General features: G+C 33.1%; 1 protein-coding gene across 3 annotated transcripts in view; it reads left to right on the forward strand.

Moving 5' to 3' along the window:
• Positions 1 to 26,281, forward strand: part of CSMD3 (CUB and Sushi multiple domains 3) — a 908,638-nt gene that overhangs the window by 822,586 nt on the left and 59,771 nt on the right. For 2 of the 3 annotated variants that reach the window (XM_090283433.1, XM_090283435.1), the window contains 8 exons: positions 5,953 to 6,033; positions 6,707 to 6,820; positions 9,426 to 9,614; positions 9,993 to 10,139; positions 12,478 to 12,666; positions 18,067 to 18,252; positions 19,439 to 19,633; positions 22,278 to 22,451. In XM_090283433.1, the coding sequence (XP_090139559.1) occupies positions 5,953 to 6,033; positions 6,707 to 6,820; positions 9,426 to 9,614; positions 9,993 to 10,139; positions 12,478 to 12,666; positions 18,067 to 18,252; positions 19,439 to 19,633; positions 22,278 to 22,451 (1,275 nt within the window). The remainder of the gene's footprint in view (positions 1 to 5,952; positions 6,034 to 6,706; positions 6,821 to 9,425; positions 9,615 to 9,992; positions 10,140 to 12,477; positions 12,667 to 18,066; positions 18,253 to 19,438; positions 19,634 to 22,277; positions 22,452 to 26,281) is intronic. The other variant, XM_090283434.1, reaches the window with a different exon arrangement.

Genomic DNA, 26,281 nt, shown 5'->3' on the forward strand with positions numbered 1-26,281 from the left:
CTGAGAAGTCACATGGGTACTAGCCCTTGGAATGACATCGGGGTCATGTCAGATTGAGAGTCTATGCCCTCACAGTAACCAGGCTCACACTGACCTTTGACAAACAGAACGTGTGCTTCCCTAGGAAATATGCTTCAGGCATTATTCTAAGCACTTTACAATCCATTAACTCAATCTTAGTTTTGTGTTTACTTTGCAGATGAGAAAACTGAATCACAAAGTCTTAGCAATTTGCTTCAGGTCACAGAGCTAGCAGAATAGAGATTGAACGGCAAGTAGCAAGCTTGCACGAAAGTACTTACTAACCAACGCAAGTTGGAGGATATATATGCCCCAGTGATGTTGATCGGTTTGATAGGCACATGTTCAGAAAGAGAAGTGACGCACATCTGATGCATCACACCCCAGACCATCGCCTTATTGCATCCTTGCCCTGCCAACAAGAATAATGTGCCTCAGCTTTGCTTATAATTATTTCAGTAATGGCCGAATCAAAATGTCTTCCATGAATAAAAAGTGAAACCTGGGGAAAACAGAAAGTATTAATATTTTACCAAGTGTTTTCATTTATCTCTGAACAGCAACTATCTGGAAGTAATGGAATTCCACAGTTTCATATGATAGCCAGTTATACACGGTGCTTACGGTGCCAGGCACTACTACTCCACATGCTTTGCATATATAAACACGGTGATCCTTATAGCTACCCTTTGAGGTGGCTATTACTATTATCGTTACTGTTTTACAAATGAGGAAAAAATGAGGCAGAAGACAGCAAACTTGCCTAAGATTTCCCAGTTTGTCAGCCTTAGAAATAAGTTAAATCCCAGAGAGCCTGGACTGAGTTTATACTCCATGTCCTAGGAAAGTACATATATGTAATTTACTCGTTTGCCATTTAGTCTTTCATTTTTCTAGAATTCAGTCACTCCACAGATACTTATCGAATATTGCTATGTTAGGTACCAGATTATGCCCCTAGGAGTTAGGAGTTAATAACAGAAGCAAAAGCCCCTGCTCTCAGACAGCTTACATTCTAATGCAAGAAAGTGAACAGCACACCAGTAATTCTTACAGATGGTGACAATTGCCAGAGTGGAAAGAGAGAGATGGGAAACATGGCGCTGGTAAGAAGTTAACTCTAGGCAGCATGATTAGTGAAAATGTCTCTATTTCAGTCATCTGAGAACAGAGTTTAAAAAGAGAAGGGAAGATAGGTTTCAAGAAGGCAAAATAGATTTAGAGGTTTATATAGGACATAAAGTTTAGCCACACTATCACATGTTACATTGCCAGCTCTTTGAGAGCCCTGCTGATTAGAGAATAGAAGAGACTATGGCAAGGGTTAGGTTGTAGGCAGGTTTGATTTGTCAAAGGTTTTAATGAAAAAATGAGATGTGGTTTAATATCTTTTGGTGAGGTGAGCATGGCATCGTAGTTGGGTGATGTGACAAATCCGGGGTATTGGAGTTTTAGACACAGAGGAACTACCTGCTATTTGCAGCAAAAAATAGAAACTTGTTAATAGGTGGGGCTAAAGGTTATTAAACAAAGTTAGAGACCCTTGGGGGTCATAATCAAGACTTTTAATTTAATGGCAAGTCCTTTGGGGACACATGCGAGTTTTTTTAGAATGAATCAGCAATTGTTTATTGAACACCTGTTGTAATGTAGACTCTGGGTATACATATTTGTCCCCTTCCAACTGTGTATATTATTCTTACTGTAGCCAGAGTTACTTTTTTTAAAGGAGAAATCTGATCATGATACTCCCAGACTTCAAACTCTCCACGGATTTCCCACTGGCCTCAAATTACAATAAACCGATCCTGAGCCAGCCCATAGGACTCCTACCTTACCTCTTTTCCTCATCCCTTCTCCCTGTGCTCAGGGTTCTCTCTCACCCAGCCCCCAGCCCCCAGTCCCTGTGGCCTTTCTCTTTGCTGGTTGTACGTTTGCCGGCTCCTTTGCACAGAGTGGATTTCGTGTAAATACTGTCTTAATTCCCTTCCACCACTTCACTTGTGCGCAGGAAGGATTGTACCAGAAAGACCCAGAAGCCGGATAACATCCTATACACTGAATTCATAACATAGCAGTATTAGTTTTCCAGGGTTGCTGTAACTAAGTACCATGACTGGGTAGCTTTACAAAACAGCGATTTTATTTTTTTTTCTCTCACAGTTCTGGACGCTAGAAGTATAAAATTGGTGTCACGAGAGGATCGTGTGCTCTCTGAAGGCTGTAGGTAGCTTCTGGTGGGAGCCAGACAACACTGGCGTTCCTTAGCTGGCAGATAAATCACTCCGGTCTCTGTCCCCATCGTCACATGTCTTCCTTCTGTGTCTGTCTCTCTCTCCTCTTTTTATGAGGAGAGCAGTCCCAGCGGTTCAAGGGCTCACCGTAATTCAGTCTGACCTCCACTTAGCTCATTCCATCTGCTACAAGCCTAGTTTCAAGTGAGACACTGAGGTTTCAAGACGGACATACATGGTGGGGGACACTATTCAGCCCACTGCAATAGATATGAAATGGCAGGGGTCTGCACCGAGATGCTGGCAGCAAGAAGAAAAAACACTGGCAAAATGTTAGACCTATTTTAACAAACAAACTGGTAGAAATTGACAAAGATTAAAAAACAGAATTGCTGGAAGCTGTTTAGGATTTAACTTTTTGTAGTTATTTGCCTTCAAGAGTCTAAATGAAAACAGATACAAAGGTTTCCTCCCCCCTCCCCCATTATCTCCTTCACTTAATTGTGATAAAAAATCTCCTCCCTCATCATACTTAAAATCTAGATAAAGACACAAACAATGAACAAGCAAGGCAACAGATGAACAATAATAGATTTTGGAACAAGTCATCATTGCATGTGCCCTAAAAGAGTTCTACGATCAGAAAAATAATAGTAGGAGGTCAGGGGAAGTAGGCAGTCAAGAGCTCAGAAGAAGTGCTTATCCTGGGCATGTAAAATTGGGATTTGAAACATGAAGTCAGACTTCAAGTGAAGCAATCAATGAAATCAATTAAGGGAAAGCTGTGGAAAATGTGTTCAAAGGAAAGTTTATTCAGAATCCAAAACTATAAAACTGATGAAAATAGAATTGCTCTTACTAAGGTAGAGGTGGAAGGGAAGCATTATGCGTCCTCAGACTCTCCGTGACCCCCAAGTAATCCCTTGGCTCTAGGGACAGTTCATAAAAGTGCTGGCGGTGGGAGATGACAGAGAATAAGACAGAATTGAGCTTGCAGCACCCAGGATGTCTTGGGGAAAAGTAACATTTCTCTGAGCATCATATTCCTCATTAATAATAATTTACAAATGCTAGTCCTTTAAACTCTGCAAGTGAGTTATCTAAGTCATTCTAAGCATGTTCCAAAGATGTAATAGTCACAGATTCCTCAATGATAAAAATGTGATTCTTTTAAAATGAGACAATAACATGATTGATATGAAGATCAAAAATAACTTTATAGTCAAACAAAAGTAAAAAAAAAAAATACATATATAGGCATCTCTACACTTCTCTAACTTCTGAGTTTACCTCTAGTCTGCGTTAAGATCAGATAAAATGCTCTTCTCAAAAGCATAGTTTTGTAAAGATTTCTCCATGCTGAGTCCCTGTCTCTCCTCCCCTTTCTCTGAACTCATTTAATATTTCTTACAGTTACCTTTCACCTTGATCATTGGATCCCTTTTAAGGTCTAAGTTCAGGAACATGATTTTCAAAACTCCTAAGGCTACTCTCAGCTGAACTGCTTCTCAAAAGTCGAGGTTCTGCTTCTCTGGTGTGGGCTTCTTTCCCAGCAATTCTTTTCTTTTCTAGTGATAACTCTTCTGCATAGAGCAACATTTTAGTTGCAAATTAACATCCCTTCCCAGCGAGTGTTCTATAAACAGTTCAAAGTGCTGAAAGGAGGATGTTTGAAGAGACAACAATTTACAGCAGGATGTTGAAACAAATTTTCTGTGACTTATGACTCTTTGCCTGCAGTTTGAAATTGTTTTCTCTCTCTTTGTCCTTAGTAACCTGGTAGTTTATTAGACTGTTAACCTCTTATAAATGGGCTTTTGTTATCTGATGATGAATCAATATTCACATTTTTGCTTGTTTTCGCCTACATCTGAAATGCTCTTATGCCCATGATTACCCTTCAGAACTTGAAATATATTACTAATTTTTTTTAAAGATTTTATTTATTTATTTTTAGACAGAGGGGGAGAGAGAGAGAAAGAGAGAGAGAGAAACATTGATGCATTGATGTGTGAGAGAAACATCGATCGGGTTGCCTCTTGCACACACCCCTCAGGGACCTGGACCGCAACCCAGGTATATGCCCTGACTGGGAATCGAACCGGTGACCTTTTGGTTAGCAGGAGGTTGCCCAACCCACTGAGCCACACCAGTCAGGGCTCTTACTCAGTTTTCAAAATTTATCTCATTCATCTCCTTTTATATAGCCTTCATTAACTGGTCTAATTGTTGTACCTCAATACTCTAAAAATACTCTAGTAACAGGGAAACAGGGAAGACAAGGGCTTTGAGGTTAGGGGATATACAACAGAGGCCTGGCTAGCTCTGCACTACTTGTGTGATCAAGGTGAGTCACTAAGTCTTTTAAGTCTTACTTTCTTATATCTGAGCACTGAGGTGTAGAAAATAACTTCTTTATTGAAGTAATAAAATTAAGCATATAAAACACATTTTTATTCAGATGTCATAATAATGTACTCTTATACAAGAGTATAATTTTAAAGACGTCTAGTGAAAAAAGGCTTTAATGAAGCCAATGACTGTGATGTACATATCATATAGGGTTAGTAATCATGATCTGTAGATTCATGGAAATTATTTCAGGATTGGATTTCAAACTACACCAAATATGAATATCTAATCTAATGGGATGACCTGTTTAAGTTATATCAGTAATTAGAAACATGGAATTTAAAATGTGTATATTTCGTAAACATGCTAATGTAGCATTGTTAGAGGAGGCTCTGGAACCACGCTGTCTAGGTTCACATTCCAGCTCTACCATATTACAGCTATGTGATTTAGACCAAATGTTAAACTTTCTTTAATAGCGTTTTCTTTTATAAACTGGGAATAATTATAGAAATAGTGACATAAGCTGAGTCATAAAATAAAATTTTCTAAGAACTAATATAATTAATATAAGTAAAGTGTTTATAGTGTTTCCTGGAAGAGAGTAAGTGTAGAGTACTCATCTGCGATTATGACAGTATGCAAGGCACTGTCCTCAATGCAGGGGATTCTGTGATGAACCTTGGGGGAGATAGGCCTTGAGCGCATCAATAGGCAGGAATATGTAATTTCAAGTTGTGATGACACCAAGAAAAATAATAGCAGGTGTTATGAAGTACATGACAAGAAAGAAGAGAACAAGGGTAAAAATTACTGAGTTAAACGTAAACATTCTTACCATGGGAAAATATTTTGGTATCTAAGGAATGACTGATTTTTCCTTAAATGCTATAGATCTTTTTAAAAATAAATAAATGAGCCAGGCAACAAAAGGCAAATACCATATGATCTGACCTAATATAGGAAACTAATAAACAACACAAACCAATGAGCAAAACAGAACCAGAGGCATGGAAACAAGGAACAGACAAACAGTGACTAGAGGAGAGGGGGCGGGGGGGGGGGAAGGGGTAAAGAAAGGGAAAGATCTAGTCAAGGAACTAGTATAAATGACCCATGGACATGGACAAGAGGGTGGGGATTGACTGTGGCGGGGGGGGGAGTGCAGGGGAGATCAATGGGGTAAAAATGGGACAACTGTAATAGAAATATAATAAATAAATACGACTTGATAAATTCTACCATTTATTTTTATTCATATGTAATTCTTACATAATTTTTTCTCACAAATGTGAGTATACATAGCTGCTCAGAGAAGGAATAAACACATTGCCTGTTTTTCCAGCCTATCAGCTACGAGTGTGCCAACCTCCACCACCCGTACTCAATGCTGAAATTTTGACAGAAGATGATGAATTTGAAATAGGTAACCTCTGTTACATTACTTTCAAGGGAGCCACACTGTTAACAAAGATATTTGCTTAAAGATAAACAAAAATAAAGAATAGTTCCAGCCTGCCTCAGACCATCTTCCCTCCTCGATAGGGAATGTTTAGAATTCTTAAGAATGGACAGCATTGAAAAGAGGAAAGAGTAGTATTAGACAAGGAAAAGAAATTCTGTATTTCTGGGATGTACACTTATGCAACAGTGTGGGATTTTGAGCCATACAACTATAAAATGTTCCCATAATAAACTTTTGTTACCATCCTATTGATTTTGGTTGATAAATGTAAGAAAATATTAATGACCAATGCAAATCTAATCATAATGTAAAAGCAATAACTAGGAATAATTTTAATTGCTTCCTACCTTTTTAATGAATATCTTACCTGTACCAACCAGATTAGTTCTTTACTACTGTATCAGTTATATCCAACTGGCACGCCCAGTACAGCTTTACTGGTCATTTACTCTTGGCTTCAGTTCTGATTGGTCAGTGCCTATGAAGTACCAGTAGTTCAATATTTTGAATATCAGCCCTGCTTATAATTAATAGAATTTTAATACTGATTAAAGATTAACAGCAATAGAAACATCTGTTAATTTTCACCTTGTTGCTTATCTGAAGCACCCTCTGCTTGTTCTTTCTTTAATAGGTGATATTATCAGGTACCAGTGTCTTCCAGGGTTTACTTTGGTGGGTAATGCAATTCTGACTTGCAGATTAGGAGAAAGACTGCAGATGGATGGAGCACCTCCAGTTTGTCAAGGTACCCATTATTATGATTATTTATTTCTAAATATTTTTTTTATGTTTAACTCAATACCAGGAATAATTTTACGTATTTAACCTTTAACTTGCAGTATGTTATACAACTCATTTATGTTGATTTTTTTAAAATTTCATTATTTCTCAGATTTAACATTAAACAGTTTTTTTTATTTTTCCAAGTTTTTATTTTCCTACTTTAACGCACAGCTAGTTCAACTTACTTAAATTATTTTTGCTGAAAGATGGAAAATAAGATAAATCACTTTAAATAAAGGTCCCAATGTTGATTGCCTTAATTTGAAAGTAGTTTCTGATCTAACCACTGATTCATTGAACTTCATTGGGCACCTGTCAAGTATGAGGATCTGAGGAAAAAACAAACAAACAAAACAAACAATAAATGGTCCCTACTCTGAAGGCAACACAGCATAAGGGATGTGACAGAGGGCGATAGAGTCACACGATGTGTAACCTCCTGATGGGGAAAGGAAAGCTTGGAGGAAGGCATTGCTCCTGGAGTCATGTGTTCCAAATGACAAGTGAGACTTCCTCTGGTAGACTAGAGATGGAGGAAGCATGGTCCAAGTGACAGGTGTATACGTAAAGACACAGAAGTGGAAAACAGTCGTGTAGGGAATACACGGGAGTCACTGTACTAGAAGGGCAAGACCATGGTGGATTTGAATGATGTGTTACAGTTTGGATGTTCAGGAATCATGCTGTGTTCATTTGTGTAGCTTCTGGGATCCAGGATAGTAGCTAACGCATAGTAACTATTTACAAATATCGGTTAACTCAAGTACAATTAGATTTTCTTGGACTATTTTCGTCATTGAGATTTATTCCGAGGAATGAAAAGCTGTTTCCTGTGCATTATCTTTACTGCTACTGTAAGCCTAAAACAAAAGTTCTGTTTATTATATCAAACATGCTAACAGTTGGAGTTCAGATTTGATTTACTATGTCACTGGAGTTCTTAAAAAAAAGATGGGAGAATTTTCATAAGGGGCTTTTACGGTAACAAAAAGGAAAACACGTTTGGAGGTATAAAAGCACCAGTGTGAGAATTCCCCTTGCTCTTAGTCATAATTTTAGAACATGTACAAGTTGGTTGTGTATTTTGAAGCCTATCACAAATATTCTTGATATCTAAATGTCATTTATTCAACTTCCTTCTTTATATATAACTTTTTTTTGTATTTTGAATAAATTATTTAGGATTTAATTCAGATATTTTGACATGTGAATGGAGAAGCTAGAGTCTTAGTTTTGAGAAGATTATGCATGGGAAACTGACTTGGACAGGCACAGGAAGGTGTGAATGAGCAATTACATACCAGGATTTTTTTTTTGACCTTGGTATGCAAACTGCATTGTGAGCTCTCAGAGGGCAATACTTCTGTATTTTACATTTGGACCCCAAGTCAATAATTTTTAAACATTAAAATAAACAAAATATTTGGATAACCTAGTTATTTCACAATCACTCATCTTTTAGACTTTCAGCATCTAATTTTTAAAATCAGAATTCCCTATAGATTAGTAATTTGACCTCTTTTTATTCTTTCTGCTGTGGAGAATACAAAAATGACAATAAATTGTTGTCTTATTATAATATCAGATGCTAGTTGAAAGTTAATAAATCATCCCTCAGAATAGTCCATAATGAATTGCTTCATTAATTAATTGACCAGATACTTAAGCTAAAAAGCTTACTTTACATTTTTATCTGAATTATTCCACAAGCTTGCTAAAAGAGTCATTAAGACCCTGGCTGCTGTGGCTCAGTGGATTGAGCATCGGCCTGCGAGCCAAGTGTCGCTGGTTCAATTCCCAGTCAGGGCACATGACTAGGTTGCAGGTCAGGTTCCTAGTTGGGGGCGCAAGTGAGAGGCAAACAGAGAGTGATGTTTCTCTCCCTTTCTTTCTCCTTGCCCATCTCTCTAAAAATAAATAAATGAATAAACAAAGAAACAAATTAATTAATTAATTTTAAAAAATCCACCCCACCTCACTTTAAATAAATAAATAAATAAATATTAAAACAATCATTGATTTGGATTATTTTAAAACTAATCCACATTGTTTTAGTTTATTTTAATTACCTGATTTTTTTTTTTTTTTTACTTTTTCTAATGGGGCTGCATTGTTTTTGTTATTCTTTTCTGGATCCTCTTTAATTTCCTATCTCATGGTTAAAATATGGAAAGCGATTCTAAATGTGGTGCATTTCAACAAGTTTGATAAAATTTAACTGTAATGAGCGATTACATTTGGTGGTTAAATTGATGGATTCCATCCAGATGAATCTGTGAGACTATTTACTTTAAATATCTCATATTTTAATTATTTATCTATTTCCTGTCCAGAAAAGTAAAACATCTTTCATGTAATAAAAACACAGACATCAACACCTTACATTTTTAAGTCATTCCTCCATTTTTTGAACTGCTAGCTTAATACAAGTTGTCTCTTCTAACACATGATTCAAGGTATTTTTTTTCCTAGTATTGAACATGAAAACAGAGTATCTAATATTTAAAATGCAGTTTTCATGTAAGCCTGAAACACTAACATCACTCAATGATTTTTTTCTTTGACAGTGCTCTGTCCTGCTAATGAATTGCGGCTCGATTCCACAGGAGTCATATTGAGCCCTGGGTATCCCGAGAGTTACCCCAATCTTCAGATGTGTGCCTGGAGCATTTCCGTAGAAAAGGGATATAATATCAGCATGTTTGTAGAATTCTTCCAGACAGAAAAGGAATTTGATGTTCTTCAGGTGTATGATGGTAACCATGGGTTATGTTTATTGGATATTCATAAATTCAGACCAAAACTGTATTTATCCTACATGCAGACCTTCAATATAAACAACAGTTTGTATTACTTTATATTATAGATATTTTTAAAGTATAACTATCAACTTTGCTTATATACCATATGAAAATTGTAGTTAACTTGGTTATTACTTTACAAATTATAGATTCTTAGGCTGAGAAATTAAAATGTATAAAACAAATATTTTATATTTTAAGTTACTGATGAGGTAAATTGCTTGTGGAGCAATTTCACCATATTTATTACTTTTCTAGAGATACAAAATACTAAAGATAAATTGGAAGATAATTATTCACTTGTTTCTAAATCATTTTATTTTCTTTTTGAAGGACCAAATATTCAAAGTCCAGTGCTGATTTCCCTCAGTGGAGATTACTCGTCTGCTTTTAATATAACAAGCAATGGTCATGAAGTGTTTCTTCAATGGTCAGCAGATCACGGCAATAACAAAAAAGGCTTCCGGATACGATATATAGGTATGTGATACTTACAACTTCAGTACAGATCTCACCTCCATCCTCAGTATGGTTGCGATTAAAGAGAACAGCCCCCAACACTATTGAATTAGGTGTGAATTTAAATCACAATTCCTCCATTGATGATTCTTGAGCAACTTATATATCCTCTCTGTCTCAGTTTCCTCATTATAATGATAATAATTCTACAACTTGGTCATATGTCTTTTGAAAAGATTAAAAACACTTAGGATATTTATGATATATCTAAGTTAATTATAAATTAAACTCAGATATTTTAATGCTTTTTTCCCCAACATATTTGTTTCCTTTGAACTCTCACAAAAAGTTAATAGTGTTGCTCAGTTGTGTATATCTGATCTATTTAAGGACTCCTTTAAATGACAAGCTTAAACAAAAAATAAACATACAATGATGAAACTCTTTGTCTCCATATTATTCATCGCTTTGTGATACTTGCTAAATATATTATATGTTGAAAAAGAAAACGAACACACCATTTAAAAACAATTTTTTGAAAAATAATGTTTTATTTTACTGTTTTTTTATTTAATAATATTTAGAAAGGATTGGGCTGAAAATATATATCAACATGAAATAATTTTTTTTATAAATTGCCTTTCTGTTTATAAGGTTTACCGATACTGAGTCAGTAATTTCTTATTGAGTAAGTGTATATAAATAGTTCTCCATTATGTAAAGGTCGTATTCCTTTCTGGCTTTTTATTTATTTATTTTTTTTTTTTTTTGCCATCCTATTCATATCATATGCCATGGGTATATGCTCAAAAATGTAAGATTTTGGGACCAGTCAGTCATCTCTTTCTGTAGTATCCACATCATGTCTCCTCAAGCCATGGGTCACTGCTGATCTAGTCAACTGAAAATCACTTTAATAAATATTTTATAAACAACGGCGACACAACAATTCCAGGCAGGGACTTCAATAAGTCTTGAATTTCAGTTCTAAAAATATACTCTCAAATTTTACTCGTTTAGATTAATTTACATAAACATGTAACATACAAATAAAGCAACTTTTGTCTATGTCCTTTTATTTTAAAACCATACAATGATAGTTTGATTTTAACTTACTAAGAATTTTTCTTTGACATAGTACAAGTCACTTATCACTACCATGTTATCACTAATATGTATGTCAGCTTTATCACAAAATAAATTTATATAAACTTAAAAAAAAATTGGGGGGCTTGTAAAGGATAAGTGTTTTAAGAAATTGAAGTGTATTATCTACTTATAGTCATCATTCCTTAAGATTTCTTATATCTGAATCTATGTTTCTATCATATAAACAAAATAAATGTTATTTTACTGAAGTTGTGCTCAAAGGTGTCATTTAAAAGTCAGCTCATTAAATTGTATTTTTAAAGACCAGAATAACTTAAAGGGAAACCATTCATATCAAGCAATTATAAGCTTTAAATCAACTATGTTCTAGACTAAATACTTATTTATATGATATTTATGACATATTTTGGTATAAATATAGTGAAAGCACCACTTTTAGCCCTCAAACAGCTTGACATATTAAATAGACAGTTTTCCTTTAGAAGTCACAGGTTATGACATATATATTCTAACTTGAAACTATTTCCTACCATTTACCCCTAAAGTCTCATTTTTCTCAGATGAAAACACTGGAGTTTCAAAGGGTAAATGGATCCTACCAGGCTGAATAGTCTCAAAGTACACATATATGAAAAAGCCACTTGACATTATCTTGTGACATTTCAGACTTCAGGATATGAAAAAAGTTTTATTTTATTGACATTTTTATCACCGTGTGTAAGCTCTCTTGATGGCATGGGAACTCTTTAATAAACTGGAATAAAAGATTATGGAATGTAGGGGATTTTTTTTAAACATAAACCCAAATTAAATGCATGATCTAACATGATATAGGTGTCTGGAGATTACTTGAAAGTGACATGTAAACAGCATGCTCTAAATATGCTTACCAAGGCTGTGGCATTTAGGTCCTTAGAATGACAGAAAATACAGCTTCCAAAATTCATTGAAATATTCATAGGTCTTGTGAACCTCTATGGTGTTAAGAAAATATGATATATTTTAATTTTGAAGGCATCTTTGGTGACAATAAGAACTAAAAGAAGAAAGTTCAGAGATAATTTTGTCTCATAAAGCTATGTCAATAGATTGCCAAGAGGATAGAAAATAAAAATGTTCATATAAAATAAAATTCAAATAGATGGCCTATTTTTAAGTACTGGTATTCTCTTACAGGTTTTTCTAACTCTGGGTTGTAAGAATTGCTGATTCATTAATTATACAGTGATAACTTTTTTCTTTTGAAAAGCTTTCTACTGTAGTACACCAGAATCCCCACCTCATGGATACATTATCAGCCAGACAGGTGGGCAGCTTAACAGTGTGGTCCGCTGGGCCTGTGATCGAGGATTCCGACTCGTTGGAAAAAGCAGTGCTGTGTGCAGAAAGTCTTCCTATGGGTATCATGCATGGGATGCACCTGTCCCCGCTTGTCAAGGTAAAGTATCTTATTCAAGAAAAGATAAACACATTAATTAAATATTCCTTCTTTTTTACCTTTTTAAAATTGGGACCACTGTAATTTCCAAAGGTATAGCTATTCAGAATCATATTACAGATGCCTCTCATGAAAATAAGGCTTAAAATATAGAATGATGAATTTAAGGAGAATTTGACATATTTTTTAAAATTTGTTCACTTGTTGTTATGTGGCTTATGTTTATCTACTGTTATACATACTCTGCTCATACATCTACCATTTCCATTACTTTGTTGTCAGAAAATGATTGACCCTGAGCTGGAAACTGTGGTACTGGGAGTCTGCAGGAAGAACAGAGAGGATAAGAGAGGGCAAGTTCACTGAGGGCTTTCACTCAGGGAGCAAAAATGTCCTCGCCAAGCAACACATTTGAGAGAAAAATGTAGCTAACCACCACAGTATTTCTTCTTCACTGTTTAGCTAACTCAGCAGATATATGTCCTTTATTTTCATGTGTATTTTGTTAAAAATTGAGGCACTGTCTGAGCATCGCATCCTGCTATTGCTAACAGAATGGCAAGCTACTTAATTAACAAACAACAGATTTTTAGAGCGTTGGACTAGGTCTTGTTAAAAAGTAGTTTAGTGTCTTAGCTAGTTGTAATCATAATGACACATTCAGCATCAATATAATCTATGTCTCTGGAATTTTTAAATATTTAACATATCACATTATTTTGTCAATATGAAATTTAATTTTAAATTTGACTTATTCTTCCCACAATGTGGAGGTGTATATAACAACTGTGAACCCTCATATTAAACAATGCACATGCTCCTAGTTAATAAATAATGATTCTTACCTATAGTGTACTTAATGGAGCTGCTTTTGATAAAATAAATAAAATGTAAAATCAATTAAAATTTAAAATTAAACAACAGCAAGTTAAAATGGGCAGAGAATAGATATTAACTGACATCAAATGGCTTCTCTTACATGTTAAATTGTGATTTTTAATTTACAAAAAGATAATAATTCTCATAGACATGAATAAATAAATGAGAAATGAAAAAAAACTTCCATTTCTTTGTTCTAGTGATGCAGGAAACATTAACCACTTAGAATTTTGGGAAGTGTCCTAACATTACTAAGCAAACAGTGAAGGGGCTCACTTCATGTAGAATACATATATTGTATGAAAACCTCTGCTTTCCTTTGACCAGTGGGTAGCAGGAGTATTTACTATGCTTACTATTAAATAATTTATAGGAACTGCTTTGGGAAAAAATATCTTTGACCTCATAACTTTAGAATTGAGGGAATTTAAATACATATAATTACCTCTAAGTTATATATATTTTAAATAAATATTAAAATGCTCTGAACTTTTAACTATTACATTTTGTTGTATAATAATTATTTAATATTTAAAATGTATATTTAGTATATGCAATACCTATATATTAATATATGATAATCATTGAGGAATATTTAGTGAAAATAATTGTTGGTTAAAATAAAATATATCCTACAATTTCTGAAAGTTTGAAATTGCTTGGTAGAGTCAGCTCTAAAATTTCATTGAATTTTTGGTATATAATATGACATTTACATATGGAATCATGTTTTTAATTGTTCTTGATTTTAAATAATTTTACAAATAGAATAGGTAAATTGAAATACAATTAAAAAAGAAGATATTTAATATAGTAAAATGATAAAACATTTCTAATTCAAGCAATCATTTCCAAAATGGATCTTTTATTATTATTGGACAATATTATTTACTTCTTTATTTTCATTTCTTTTCAGTTATGGTTGAATTCAATGTTTTATTCAGTTTCAGGTGTATAGCATAGTGGTTAGACATTTACACAAGTTATGAAGTGATCCCCTTGACAAGTCAGACACCATACATAGTTATTATTGTATAATATTATTAACTATAATCTTTTTGCTATACTTTACATCCTCATAACTAATCTGCAACTACCAACTTATTCTTAATCCCTTCACCCCTTTCACCCAGCCCTGCAAAACTTCTCCCACTGGCAACCATCCTTTTGTTCTCTGTATGTATGAGTCTTTTTCTGTTGTGTTTGCTTCCTTTTTTATTTTTTAAGATTGCACATATAAGTGAAAACATATGTTATTTATCTTTCTCTCTCTGACTTGCTTCACTTAGCATACTACCTTCTATGTCTATCCATGTTGTTGCAAATGGTAAGATTTCATTCTTTTTATGGCCTGGTAATTTTGCCTGATATGTATGCGCCACCTCCTCTTTACCTAGTCCTCTATTGCTGGACATTTAGGTTGCTTCCATATCTTGACTATTGGATATAATGCTACAGAGAACATAATGCATATATCTTTTTGAATCAGTGTTTTGTATTTATTTGAATACATACCCAGAAGTGAAATTGCTGGGTCATAAGACAGTTCCATTTCTAATTTTTTGAGAAAATTTCATACAGTTTTCCACAGTGGCTGCACCAGTCTGCATTCCCACAAATACTGCATGAGGAGGGTCCCCTTTTGTACACATCCTTGCCAATACTTATTTGTTGATTTATTGATGATGGCCATTCTGACACATGTGAGGTGATATCTTATTGTGGTTTTAATTTGCATTTCTCTGATGAGTAATGACATTGAGCATCTTTTCCTGTGTCTGTTGGCCATCTGTATGTCTTCCTTGGATAAATGTCTATTCAAGTCCTTAGCCCATTTTTGAATTGGATTTTTTTTTTCTTTCTGTGTGTGTGTATAGAGATATATGAGGTTTTTTTTTTTTTTTAACTTTTTGTATATTAACCTCTTATCAGATATGTCATTGGCAAACATCTTCTCCAGTTTTGTAGGTTGTCTTTTTACTTTGTTGATGGTTAGCTTGGTTATGCAAGCATCTTATAGTTTGATGTAGTCACACTTGTTTATGTTTTCTTTTGTTTCCCTTGCTTAGAAGATATATTAAAAAAAAATTAATAAGAGCATTGTCAAAGAGTTTACTGCAGATGATGTTTTCTAGGAGTTTTATGTTTTCAGGTCTTATATTTATGTCTTTACTCCATTTTTAGTTTATTCTTGTATATGGTGTAAGAAAGTAGTCTAGTTTCATTTTTTGCATGTATCTGTCCAGTTTTCCCAATGATATTTATTGGAAGAGACTGTCTTTACCCCATCATTGAACAATTTTAATATATTGTTTCCTAAAAATGTTTGTTGTATGTGATCTGTGTGTTTACACATGGATATTTAAAATAAAATGGTGAAATGTTATTGGAAAGAGCTATTCACATAATGCAAATTTTTGTTTTGTTCCAAATCTTTTTCACATTTTTTATTTTTATTCTTGTCGCTTCAGTCTCCTTGTACATACATTTACTTGAGGAACAATATGAGAATAGGTAAAGACAGAAAATCTAGTTAACTATTTCTATTTGGCTTTGGCTTGGGGTTTCATTTCTTTGTGTACACACCACATAGCCATTCACTGACCACCCCCCCACACACACACACTTTTCAGGACCTGAACCATTTTCACCCAGCTATACAATTGAATATTATACAGTGTCATCTAGAACCTGTCACTTTGTATTTCCGCCTAACTTTTAATTTCTGCTTTATTTTGAGAGTTATGTAAAGAAAAATCTTTGTCAACCACTCAGTAGTGACTGTTTCTCCAGTTCTGAAATACAGCCATTTTATATTAACTGCATGTGGAACCTATACTATATAACCTATATCCCCTTTTTACTTTGATATAAGTTCAACCTATACTACTCCAACAATGTATAGTTAATTTTTAATCGATCAGTTAATATAAAATTTTTGGTTTTGAAAATCCCAGAGGTCCTAAATGTAAATATAAATATTTATTTAACAGACATCAGGAAACTACATTTATAACACTATTATTTTAGAGGTTCTGTAATTAGATAATAAGGATGATAACATAATTATATGAGATTGTTTATGTAATTTATTTAGTCAGTGTTACTGCTCTTCTGTTCATAATTTGTAAGTTACCAAGTTACAAAATATTAAATTATTTTCCAGGAAGCAGTGCTCCACTTATTTTTTAGAATTTTGTATAGATTTCTCTAATGTTTTTACTTTATATTTAATTCACATTGATTAATTAAAATTAAACACCTAACTGATAGGTTTTATAAGAGAAGTAGAAATGATTTTAGGTTGAAATCAGTGACAGGTAAATGGAACACAGCTTTTGTAAACATTGAAACTAAGCTCATGTCTTTCTGTTCTTTATTTATTTTGATATGAGAAAAATATATGTAGTTAAAAGTCTAGAATTTTTTATGAAACCTATAATATTAGATATTTTAAAATTCAGACATTTTCTGATTTTATATAAGCGATATACAGTACATATACCAAATATTACATAATAACTTCAGTGGTTCTGTGGCTATACTTATATTCTAATATTTTGCTGCAGATATATGTATAAATATACATATTTGAATATGATATAAAAGATACAAATAATTTCACCTTATTTAGGGTTTAGCTGTCAAATGTTTTATTTGAATACTTATGTTTTTGTTCTTTTTGAGATGCAAATTGTGTATTTGTAGAGCAGAGAAGGAAAACAATTGATATTAGGAGATGTATTTATAGTCATTTGAACTCATAAGATGTAAAATATCTTATATTTAATAAACTATTTAAATATAAAACTTCAACTGCAATTATCATATTATGATATAACTAATTTTCACCTAAATAAGATATGTTGTATATAAAAAACAACACATTTATGACATATCAGTGAAATGCAGGAATGTCCAAGCTAGTTTTTAAGACAATAAGTCCTGGCCTTATATTTATTAAACATGTCCATACACATGATAGTTCATGGATGGTATCCAGGCATATAGAGTTTGGTTGGTGCTAAGACAAAGAAATATCCAGCTTCCAGGGAAAATAAATGTATTTGTTTTGTTCCTGGCCAAAGTCCTAATGACTATTGATTACCACCCTCTTTATAATATTTAGTAATTAACTGTCAGATTGAATGGACCAAACTTGCTATGTGGTGATCCAGTCATGGGTTAGCCCTATACACATTCTATATTTACCTAACTTACATTCTCATATAATCTATATGAATGCAAATAACCATGCAAATAATGAAAGAAACTAAGGAAGAAGCCATAAACAAAGCTTAATAATGCATGGGTTCACCAAATAAAACACACATTAATAGGAGTTTGAAATAAATTATTCAAAAAGTTTTTGGTTCAGAAAAGCATTTTTAGGAGGTATTTTGATATTGATTCAGAATTTAATAAAATCCCAAAAAGTTTTATATGCTTTACAATTTAAGAGCCTTATACAATAAATTATTTTTCTGTTTCTATAATTTTGTATCTATGTATTTATTCTAGCAATTTCCTGTGGGATTCCTAAAGCTCCAACAAATGGAGGAATACTCACAACAGACTACCTGGTAGGAACCCGAGTTACCTATTTTTGTCATGATGGATATAGATTGTCATCTAAGGAACTCACCACTGCCGTATGTCAATCAGATGGAACTTGGAGCAATCATAACAAGACCCCTCGCTGTGTTGGTGTGTATGTTAAGGAAATTTTATCACTTGTGTTTCTATTGTCATCTTTTGTGATTTGAAATTTTATGTATTGTTAAAAAGATACATGATGTCTATGAGGAAAAATTAATTTAGCTGTCTTACATAACAAGGTTTCATTTATTTTGTAGAAGGTCATCCATCAATCAACATGTGTTTTAATGTATAAGCCCTTGGAAAAATGTTTTTAGCTCTAATTTTTATAAGGTAAAAAGATGCTGTTGAGATGACCCATAACTTCTGACTTTTGTCAGTATTCTTTAGGTTACTTACATTTAGAATATTTCCCATCACTGTCATTACTACATTAAAAGGTAAATGAATATTGTATAATGGTAAGAGAATATAATTCTAATGAAATAATTGGTAGAAATAGAATTATAGAATATTGTTTTAAATAAGGTCTTTACTTTTTCTCTGTAATTCAATGATTTTTTTTAAATTTAGTACTAACATTTTTAATTTAGCTGTGATTTTATTTAAAATGAGACTTATTATATTATTTGCAATCTTAACATAGATATCTAACAATGCTTCTGCCTGTGTTGAGCAGGTTTTGAATTAACCAAATTTTATATCACAACTCCTGCATAAAAAGACCATTCTCATAAAATTAATTTCCTTAAAATATAGCCCTTCCAAACTTATGAGGAACTAAAAGAATAGGCTTTTCCTATTGTTGTCACTAATGCTGCAATGATCATGAGAGTGCAGCTACCTCTTTAAGATCCTGATTGTTTTACTTTGGATATGTACCCAGAGGTGGGTAGCTGAATCATATGGTAGCTCTGTTTTTAATTTTTTGAGGAACCTCTATACTGGCTCTATGTGTGTATTCCATACTGGCTGTTCCAGTTTAAATTCTCACCAGCTTGTACAAGGGTTCCCTTTTTCCACATTCCATTAGTTATACCTCAATAAACCTGTACAAGGACTTTGAAGTGTGAAATAACAGGACATGTCCAACTTCCAACAGTAACATAGAGCTGGGGAGTGGAAAAGATGACATGGAAAGAAATAAAAATAAATGTTACAGGACCTTGTATGGCACAATAGTTAAAGAACTAAGGCAGTCGTGATGTAAAGGAGAGAATAGAGCTGAGATACAGTTAAGAGGTAGAATAGACAGGCTGACTTACTCGCATTTACGTTCTTGGCTTCTGTACAGTTGTTACATGTCCAAGCATCAATTCCTTTACCTTGGAACATGGGAGATGGCGAATTGTGAATGGCTCCCATTATGAATACAAAACCAAGGTAGTGTTCAGCTGTGACCCTGGTTATCATGGACTAGGTCCTGCTTCTATTGAATGCCTTCCTAATGGTACCTGGAGTTGGAGAAATGAAAGACCATATTGCCAAAGTAAGTATCCGCTCTGCTAAACTTACTTCATAAGCTGTGTTTGGTGATTGATTGCTTAATCACTTCCTTTTCCAAGCACACTGAGCAATAATGACATAATATTATTTTAAAATTCATTTATTATCATTAAATTTTAAAATTTTCAAACTTATTTTGTATTAGTAAATGCTTATGAGAAAACCATGGACTTTGCCTTCAGAAATCTATGTTTGAATTCTCAGTGTATCATTTACTACAACTACAAAATGGTATTGCATACTTATACTTTGCCAGGCACTGTTTTTAGTCCTTTACATGTATTATTTTATTTATTCCTTAATTCCCATACTATAGAGCAGTTGATATTATATTCATTTTATCAAAAAGAAAACCGTGCTCCAGATTTTATTATTTTACACAAGTCACAGAGCCTATAAATGGTGGAGAAATGGAACTCAACCCAGGCAGTCTGACTACAACCTTGTCTTCTAATCACTATGATCTATGATTTTAATTCAGATTTTTAAACTAAAGTTGTGATAATGCTTATCTCATAGTTATACAGATTTAAGGATATGATGTGTTGAAAAATATCAGCTAGAACTTGATTCACAGCAGGAGCTCAATAAATATTTATTGAATCAAATTAAATATACTGTCTTTCTATTTCCATGCATTCTTATGCTATAAATGGCCAGAGTCTAAGGTAAACAAACTGAACTACAGGATATTCAGATGAAATATCTCAAACTCACTTTGAACTTCCCTCACTACATTTATTGAGTGTTTACTTAGTGCCAGGAAATAGGCTGACATTAATCCTTTTATTTTGTGTTCAACACAACTCTAAGTCATCTATGGCATAGACACTTATAATTTATATTAAAAAAAACTTAAAAAGGAATCAGAAGTCTAATGATGAATAAGAAGTTTAATATAGCAGACAGCTATGTAGTAAGTACACAATTACCAAGTTTTATTCTACTTATTAATATTCTGTTTTTAAATTTACTTTCTTAATCTCTATGGAAACATGTAATTTTGGGGTTGCCCTTTTTATAAGACTATCATATCGATGAATTAAAAATCTCAAAAATAGATATCTAGATTATAATTGATATTCTTAAATATGGCATCTGTATTTGTAAATTTTTGCCCTGTTCCTTAGGGTTTTCTCCCTGGATCTTTCTCTGTCTCCTCTATCATTGCTTTTTAATGTAATTTCATTAAAAAAGGCACATTGCATAGGGATATTTCAAAGATGTAAGAAAAATTATCTACAATAGGAACATTATTAATTAGACATTCAAAAAAAATTTTTTTGGTTTCTTTGTGTTCTATCTTGAATTATGTAGAAGGGTTTAATTGAGCAATAAAAACAGGATCCTGCCAAGAGCTAAGAATGGGGAACAACAAGAAATCTAACAATTACAATTCATTGAGAAATAGAAAAAAAAAGAAAAGTAATATTTCTGGTCCTCCATTTGCTCATCATTTAAATTATATATATATATATATATATATATATATATATATATATATATATATATGTGTGTGTGTGTGTGTGTGTGTGTGTGTGTGTGTGTGTGTATATTAATATTATCAACATTAATAAATAGCATAGCTACCTCAAAGGATTACTTGGGTATTAGATCAAAACAGTTAGCACATTTTAAGTTTTATATGCAACAACTTAAAGTTTGCAGATTTTCGATTTGTCTATCTAATGGCCATCTGAAGCCTAGACCTGAAAGCCAGAACTGGAGCCTGGAGAATGCATTATGGGTTGTTGGTGAGGTATTGGATTTGAAGTTAGACTGCTAGGTTTATATTTTGATTTAGCTATTTACAGGCTGTGTAACCTTTTTACTTAATTTTGATGTACCCATATCCTAGTGCATGTAATTCAGATAATGACTGCATCTTCCACAGAGTTCTTTTGAGAATTACATAAGTGAAAGCACTAGTAATACTGTGTGGTACAAAATAAAAATAACTCATTATATTTGTTTTTCTAGAAAGAGATTTCATCTGTAGTCTTTAAATATGAAGGAGTCAAAAGATCTGGGTCTTGAATGACCTAGCAAATCAGTTAATCTGTTTTTTTCAATTTTAAAACCTACAAACAAAATGTGAAATATAACTTTATCTAAGGGTTCTTGTGAGAACCAGATATATCACATGTAAAGCATTCTCATTAAAGAGTAGGGTTCTCAACAAAAATTAATTATACTATCGTCTTAGCATTGCTTAGATGTCAAAGAAACTTTGGCTCCGGTTTGTCGAAGGGATTGCCCAAAGTCACTTGATAAGTCAGAAAAATTTTGGACTAATGAGTTATCTTCCTTTTAATCTTGTGATTTTTTTTTTCTCCCTCTTCAATCTGCTGAGAGACCAGGTTGGCTAAGCAAAAGACACACATAAAATAGTTTCATCACATGATATTCTAACTTAGAAGATTTTATTGGAACTTAAAGTAGATAAATTTCAAATCACATCATATGTTTTCTCTACCTTTTCACACATTTAAACATGGTTGACAGATGTCAGTTTCAATGTAAATATGTCACGTCATAGGGAATTCAAAATGTTAAAAGCATGGTTTTGTTACAAGTGTATATTGACTATGTATTTAACAATGTTAACTTTTTTTATTGTTTTGAAGTTATTTCCTGTGGAGAACTACCTACACCCCCAAATGGAAATAAGATTGGAACTCAGACTTCTTATGGCTCAACAGCCATCTTTACCTGTGATTCGGGATTCATTCTCGTGGGCTCTGCTGTGCGGGAATGCCTTTCTTCAGGTCTCTGGAGTGGATCTGAAACCAGATGCCTAGGTACAGATCTTAAATCATTTTAGCCAACCCTTTTTTCCTCCCCTCTAGAAAAGATACAGGCCTTTTTTCATAATATGAAGTAACAACTTTTATTCATTCAGTAAGGATTCTAAAACACTAGAAAATATTTAACTTTACAAGTGTCTCATGATAGAAAATTTATTAAATAGGTAACTCTGAAATTTAAGCAACTAGTGTGGCAAATGCAACTCATTTCATTAAGGACACGTTGTCTTCCAGGCATGGTGAAAATACAAGGGTGAAAACTAATGGCTGAAAATTATATATCTGCATACTCAGCTGGATTAATCACTGTAGCAATTAATTCATTCTAAACCATAGTCAGTCCTCCTTTCACCTATTTGTTTAAGGTAATGACCAAAGAAGGAAAATAATTCCTACATTAAAAATTCTCTATTTTTTATTTCACAATTTCAACATGTTTAATATTACTCTCTTTTAAAACTTAAAAAAAAAAAAAAGTTTTTCAAACCTGACTTTAGGGCACATAGGATTTTTTTTCTTTTAGGGCCCTTTAAATTTAATATAAAAAAATAACTGTGCAGTAAAGGAAACTGAATTAGCTATTTCGTCTTACACCTCAACTTTTATTATTAAAATAACATTATGATTTATGCTTTATCTCTTTTTTCAAAGATTTCAATCATTTCTTAACATTGAGAAAATGGTATGATTTATGCCTTATTTTTCTCTAAAATGATATTAAGATATGACAGCCAGTATTGAATTAGGCATAATAACAATTGTTCTAATTATTCACTTGTCTTTTGGAAGCAGGCATAATCTTTTTGTTTACCAACTTAAAACTGCTGATTATTATGAATAGGGTATTGCTAAATTTGTACAATATTTTCTCTGTAAAATTTTACTGTTTAAGAATATGATGCATAGCAGAAAATTATATACATTAGGAATTTGAATACATATTGTTTTGTTAATTAGCTTGAAAATATTCATAGTAATACAATGACAATTTGAAACTGAAAAGATTTGGTTAGAAGTTTTGGTAAAATTCTTTTTTTAACCTTCTCAGGCATATTTGTTAATAGGAATACTTTGAACCAGCAACAATGATTTCTGTAGGAGCACATATATTTAAATGTGCAATAAGACTAAGGTATAAAGAGAAAATAGTAAATAAATTAAATCTTTATACATTAATGTAAAATTTAAAATCAAATAAAATTTTTTTCTAATAGTTCCTAATCTGAATTTGGTAATACTGATTTCAATTACAGACTACTTAGTTTACTTATAATTTTGAAAATGTATATGAAAACTAAAATTAAAATATTATGTTTTATGGTTCTCTGCCCTTATGGACTGTTATTATATATTATTTACTGAGTATTGTATATAGAGGGTGGTTTTATTTATCTATTTAAAATCCCAGTTCTGTTCTCTGAGGAGACAGGGCATAAAAAAGTATTTACGAGGAAACATTGCCTCTCAGTCTGTGAAGACAGCATCATCATCCATTGCAGAGGACATATTTGACATCAGATATAAATTTCAAAGGACATTGGTAGGAGGAAAGTGCAGTTGCCAAACAAGCAAAATCTAGCATCTGACGCTTAGAGTGACCTTACAGATTCCTGTAGTCTAGTCATACTTCTCATGTATGAAAACAACTTGTCCTTATAGCCCCAGACACTTTTGGCTTGGAATGTTTACAAGAATGTGCTTGTAATTGTACTCTAATTATAATGCATTGTTTTCAATCCCCCAGTGTTTTATTATACATTTTTCGACTAAGTTTGGGGGTTCCAACAACTTCATTACTGGATTTGATTAATTTGCTAGAGAAGCTCACAGAACTAACAGAAACAGTTTACTTATTAGCTCACCAGTTTGTATAAAAGTGAAACCCAGAAAATGACCTATAGGCCGCTGCTCCCCATCTTGAAAACCAGGTCTGTGAGGTGGATTATGGTTGAGAAGAAAAGGGATTTATTCGAGAGTTGACAACCTGAGAACATGGCAGGCTCATGCCTCCAAAACCATCTTAGCAGCTCAGGCGTCCTGGCTGCATTAATAGGGGAACCCTGGGTAGAGAGGAGCTGAATCATTTCCGGCCACGTGCACTTTCTCTCCTCTGCTCTAGGGTGGCCTCAGTGTCATCTCCTGCAGGTGTCTTCTGGTCATTCCACTGCTGTAACTCCAGTTTTGCTGCCTGTGTTCAGGAGCAGCACCTTCAGGCAGTGTTTCTGCTAGTTCTGCTACGAATTGCTGACATCTGTCAGTTCTCCTAGTCAGCGCATCGGTTCCTCAGGCAGGAACTGCAACTGCTGACATCTACAAATTACTCATAGGGAGCTTTTAATACTTGATTTCTCTATGAGTCTGTTAGTACAACCTGTTCTATAATTACTACTTGATTAGTACATTACGTGTTTTGTTTTCAATTACTGTTACCAAAGGCTGTAACTCAGGAACAAGAAGCTGGAAGAGATCCACAGAGCGTGTTATATGGGAAGAGCTCAAAGCTTCCATGCTCTCTGAACTCAACCCTCCATCTGAATCCCCAGAGTTCACAAGCTGGGAAAGAATCTCTCTGAACCTTGTCTTTTTAGGTTTTTTATGGAGACTTCATTACAAAGGCATTATTGATTAAATTACTGGCCATTGTTGATTAATTCAACCTCTAGCTCCTCTCCCCTCCCTGGAGGCCCAGAGGGTGGAACTGAAATTTTAAATCCTCTAAACACATAGTTGACTCTGCTGGTAACCTGCCCCCACCATTAAGTGAGGTTTGAAAGTCACCTAATTAACATAACAAGAAATACCTTTCCTGCTCTCAATGTTCCGATAATTCCAAGGGTTTTAGGAGCTCTGTTAAAGGAAGAAAAGGAAACCAATACTAAATATATATTTCTGTTACCAGTCATAATATCGCAGATGTCTTTATCAAGTTGAAAATTTTTCTTATATACCTAATTTGTTTTCATCATGTATGGGCATTAAGTTTTACCAAATGCTTTTTATTCCTTTATTGAAATAATTATATATGTATTATTTCCTTCCTTACTCTGTCAATATGGTAAATTACAGTAGTTAATTTTCTATTTAAAAACAACTTGATTTCTGGATACACCCAAGATATCATGTATTGTTATTTACATATGTTTCTAGACTGATTATCTAAAAATTTCTTAAGGAATTTAGAGTTTATATTATAAAGGACATTGCTTCTTTCATATGTCTTTTTCAGGATTACTATTGTGACTATGATTACCTCATAAAACAAGTTAGAAAGTTATTCTTTCTTAAAGAATGTATGTAAGATTTTTTTTTCTTTTAACTTAAATGTTTCATTGAATTTACCAGTGACAGCTGAGCCAGACTTTTTTTTTTTTTTTTTTTTTTTTTTAGAGGGGAAGGGTTTTAAGAATATATATACTTTAAATAGATAAAGGATTATTTAAAATTTCTACTTTATTTTGTGTTCATTTTGCTATGACATAATTGTCAAAAAATTTATCTTCTTCTGAACTATTAAATGTATTGGCATAAAGCTATTCTTTATATTTGTTATGATTTTATTTTCTATATGTGCATACTGATATCACTTCATACATTCCTATTATTGGTAATTTTGTCCTCTCTTATTTTGTGTTGATAGGATTAGCTAGTTTTACAACTTTGTTGCTATTTTTAAAGAAAGAATTTTTAGTTTAGATGATGTTTTCTGTTAGTCTTTCTGGTTTCTATTTTTCTTGATTTCTTTAATTGGCTTTAATATAGCCTTTCATTTACTTACTTTGGCTTTATTTTCTTCTCTATTTTATTTTGCTCCTTTTCTCCCCTCT

Source organism: Furipterus horrens, unplaced genomic scaffold (assembly GCF_987537825.1).
Source record: "Furipterus horrens unplaced genomic scaffold, mFurHor1.1.pri manual_scaffold_7, whole genome shotgun sequence".
Classification (NCBI taxonomy): Eukaryota; Metazoa; Chordata; class Mammalia; order Chiroptera; family Furipteridae; genus Furipterus; species Furipterus horrens.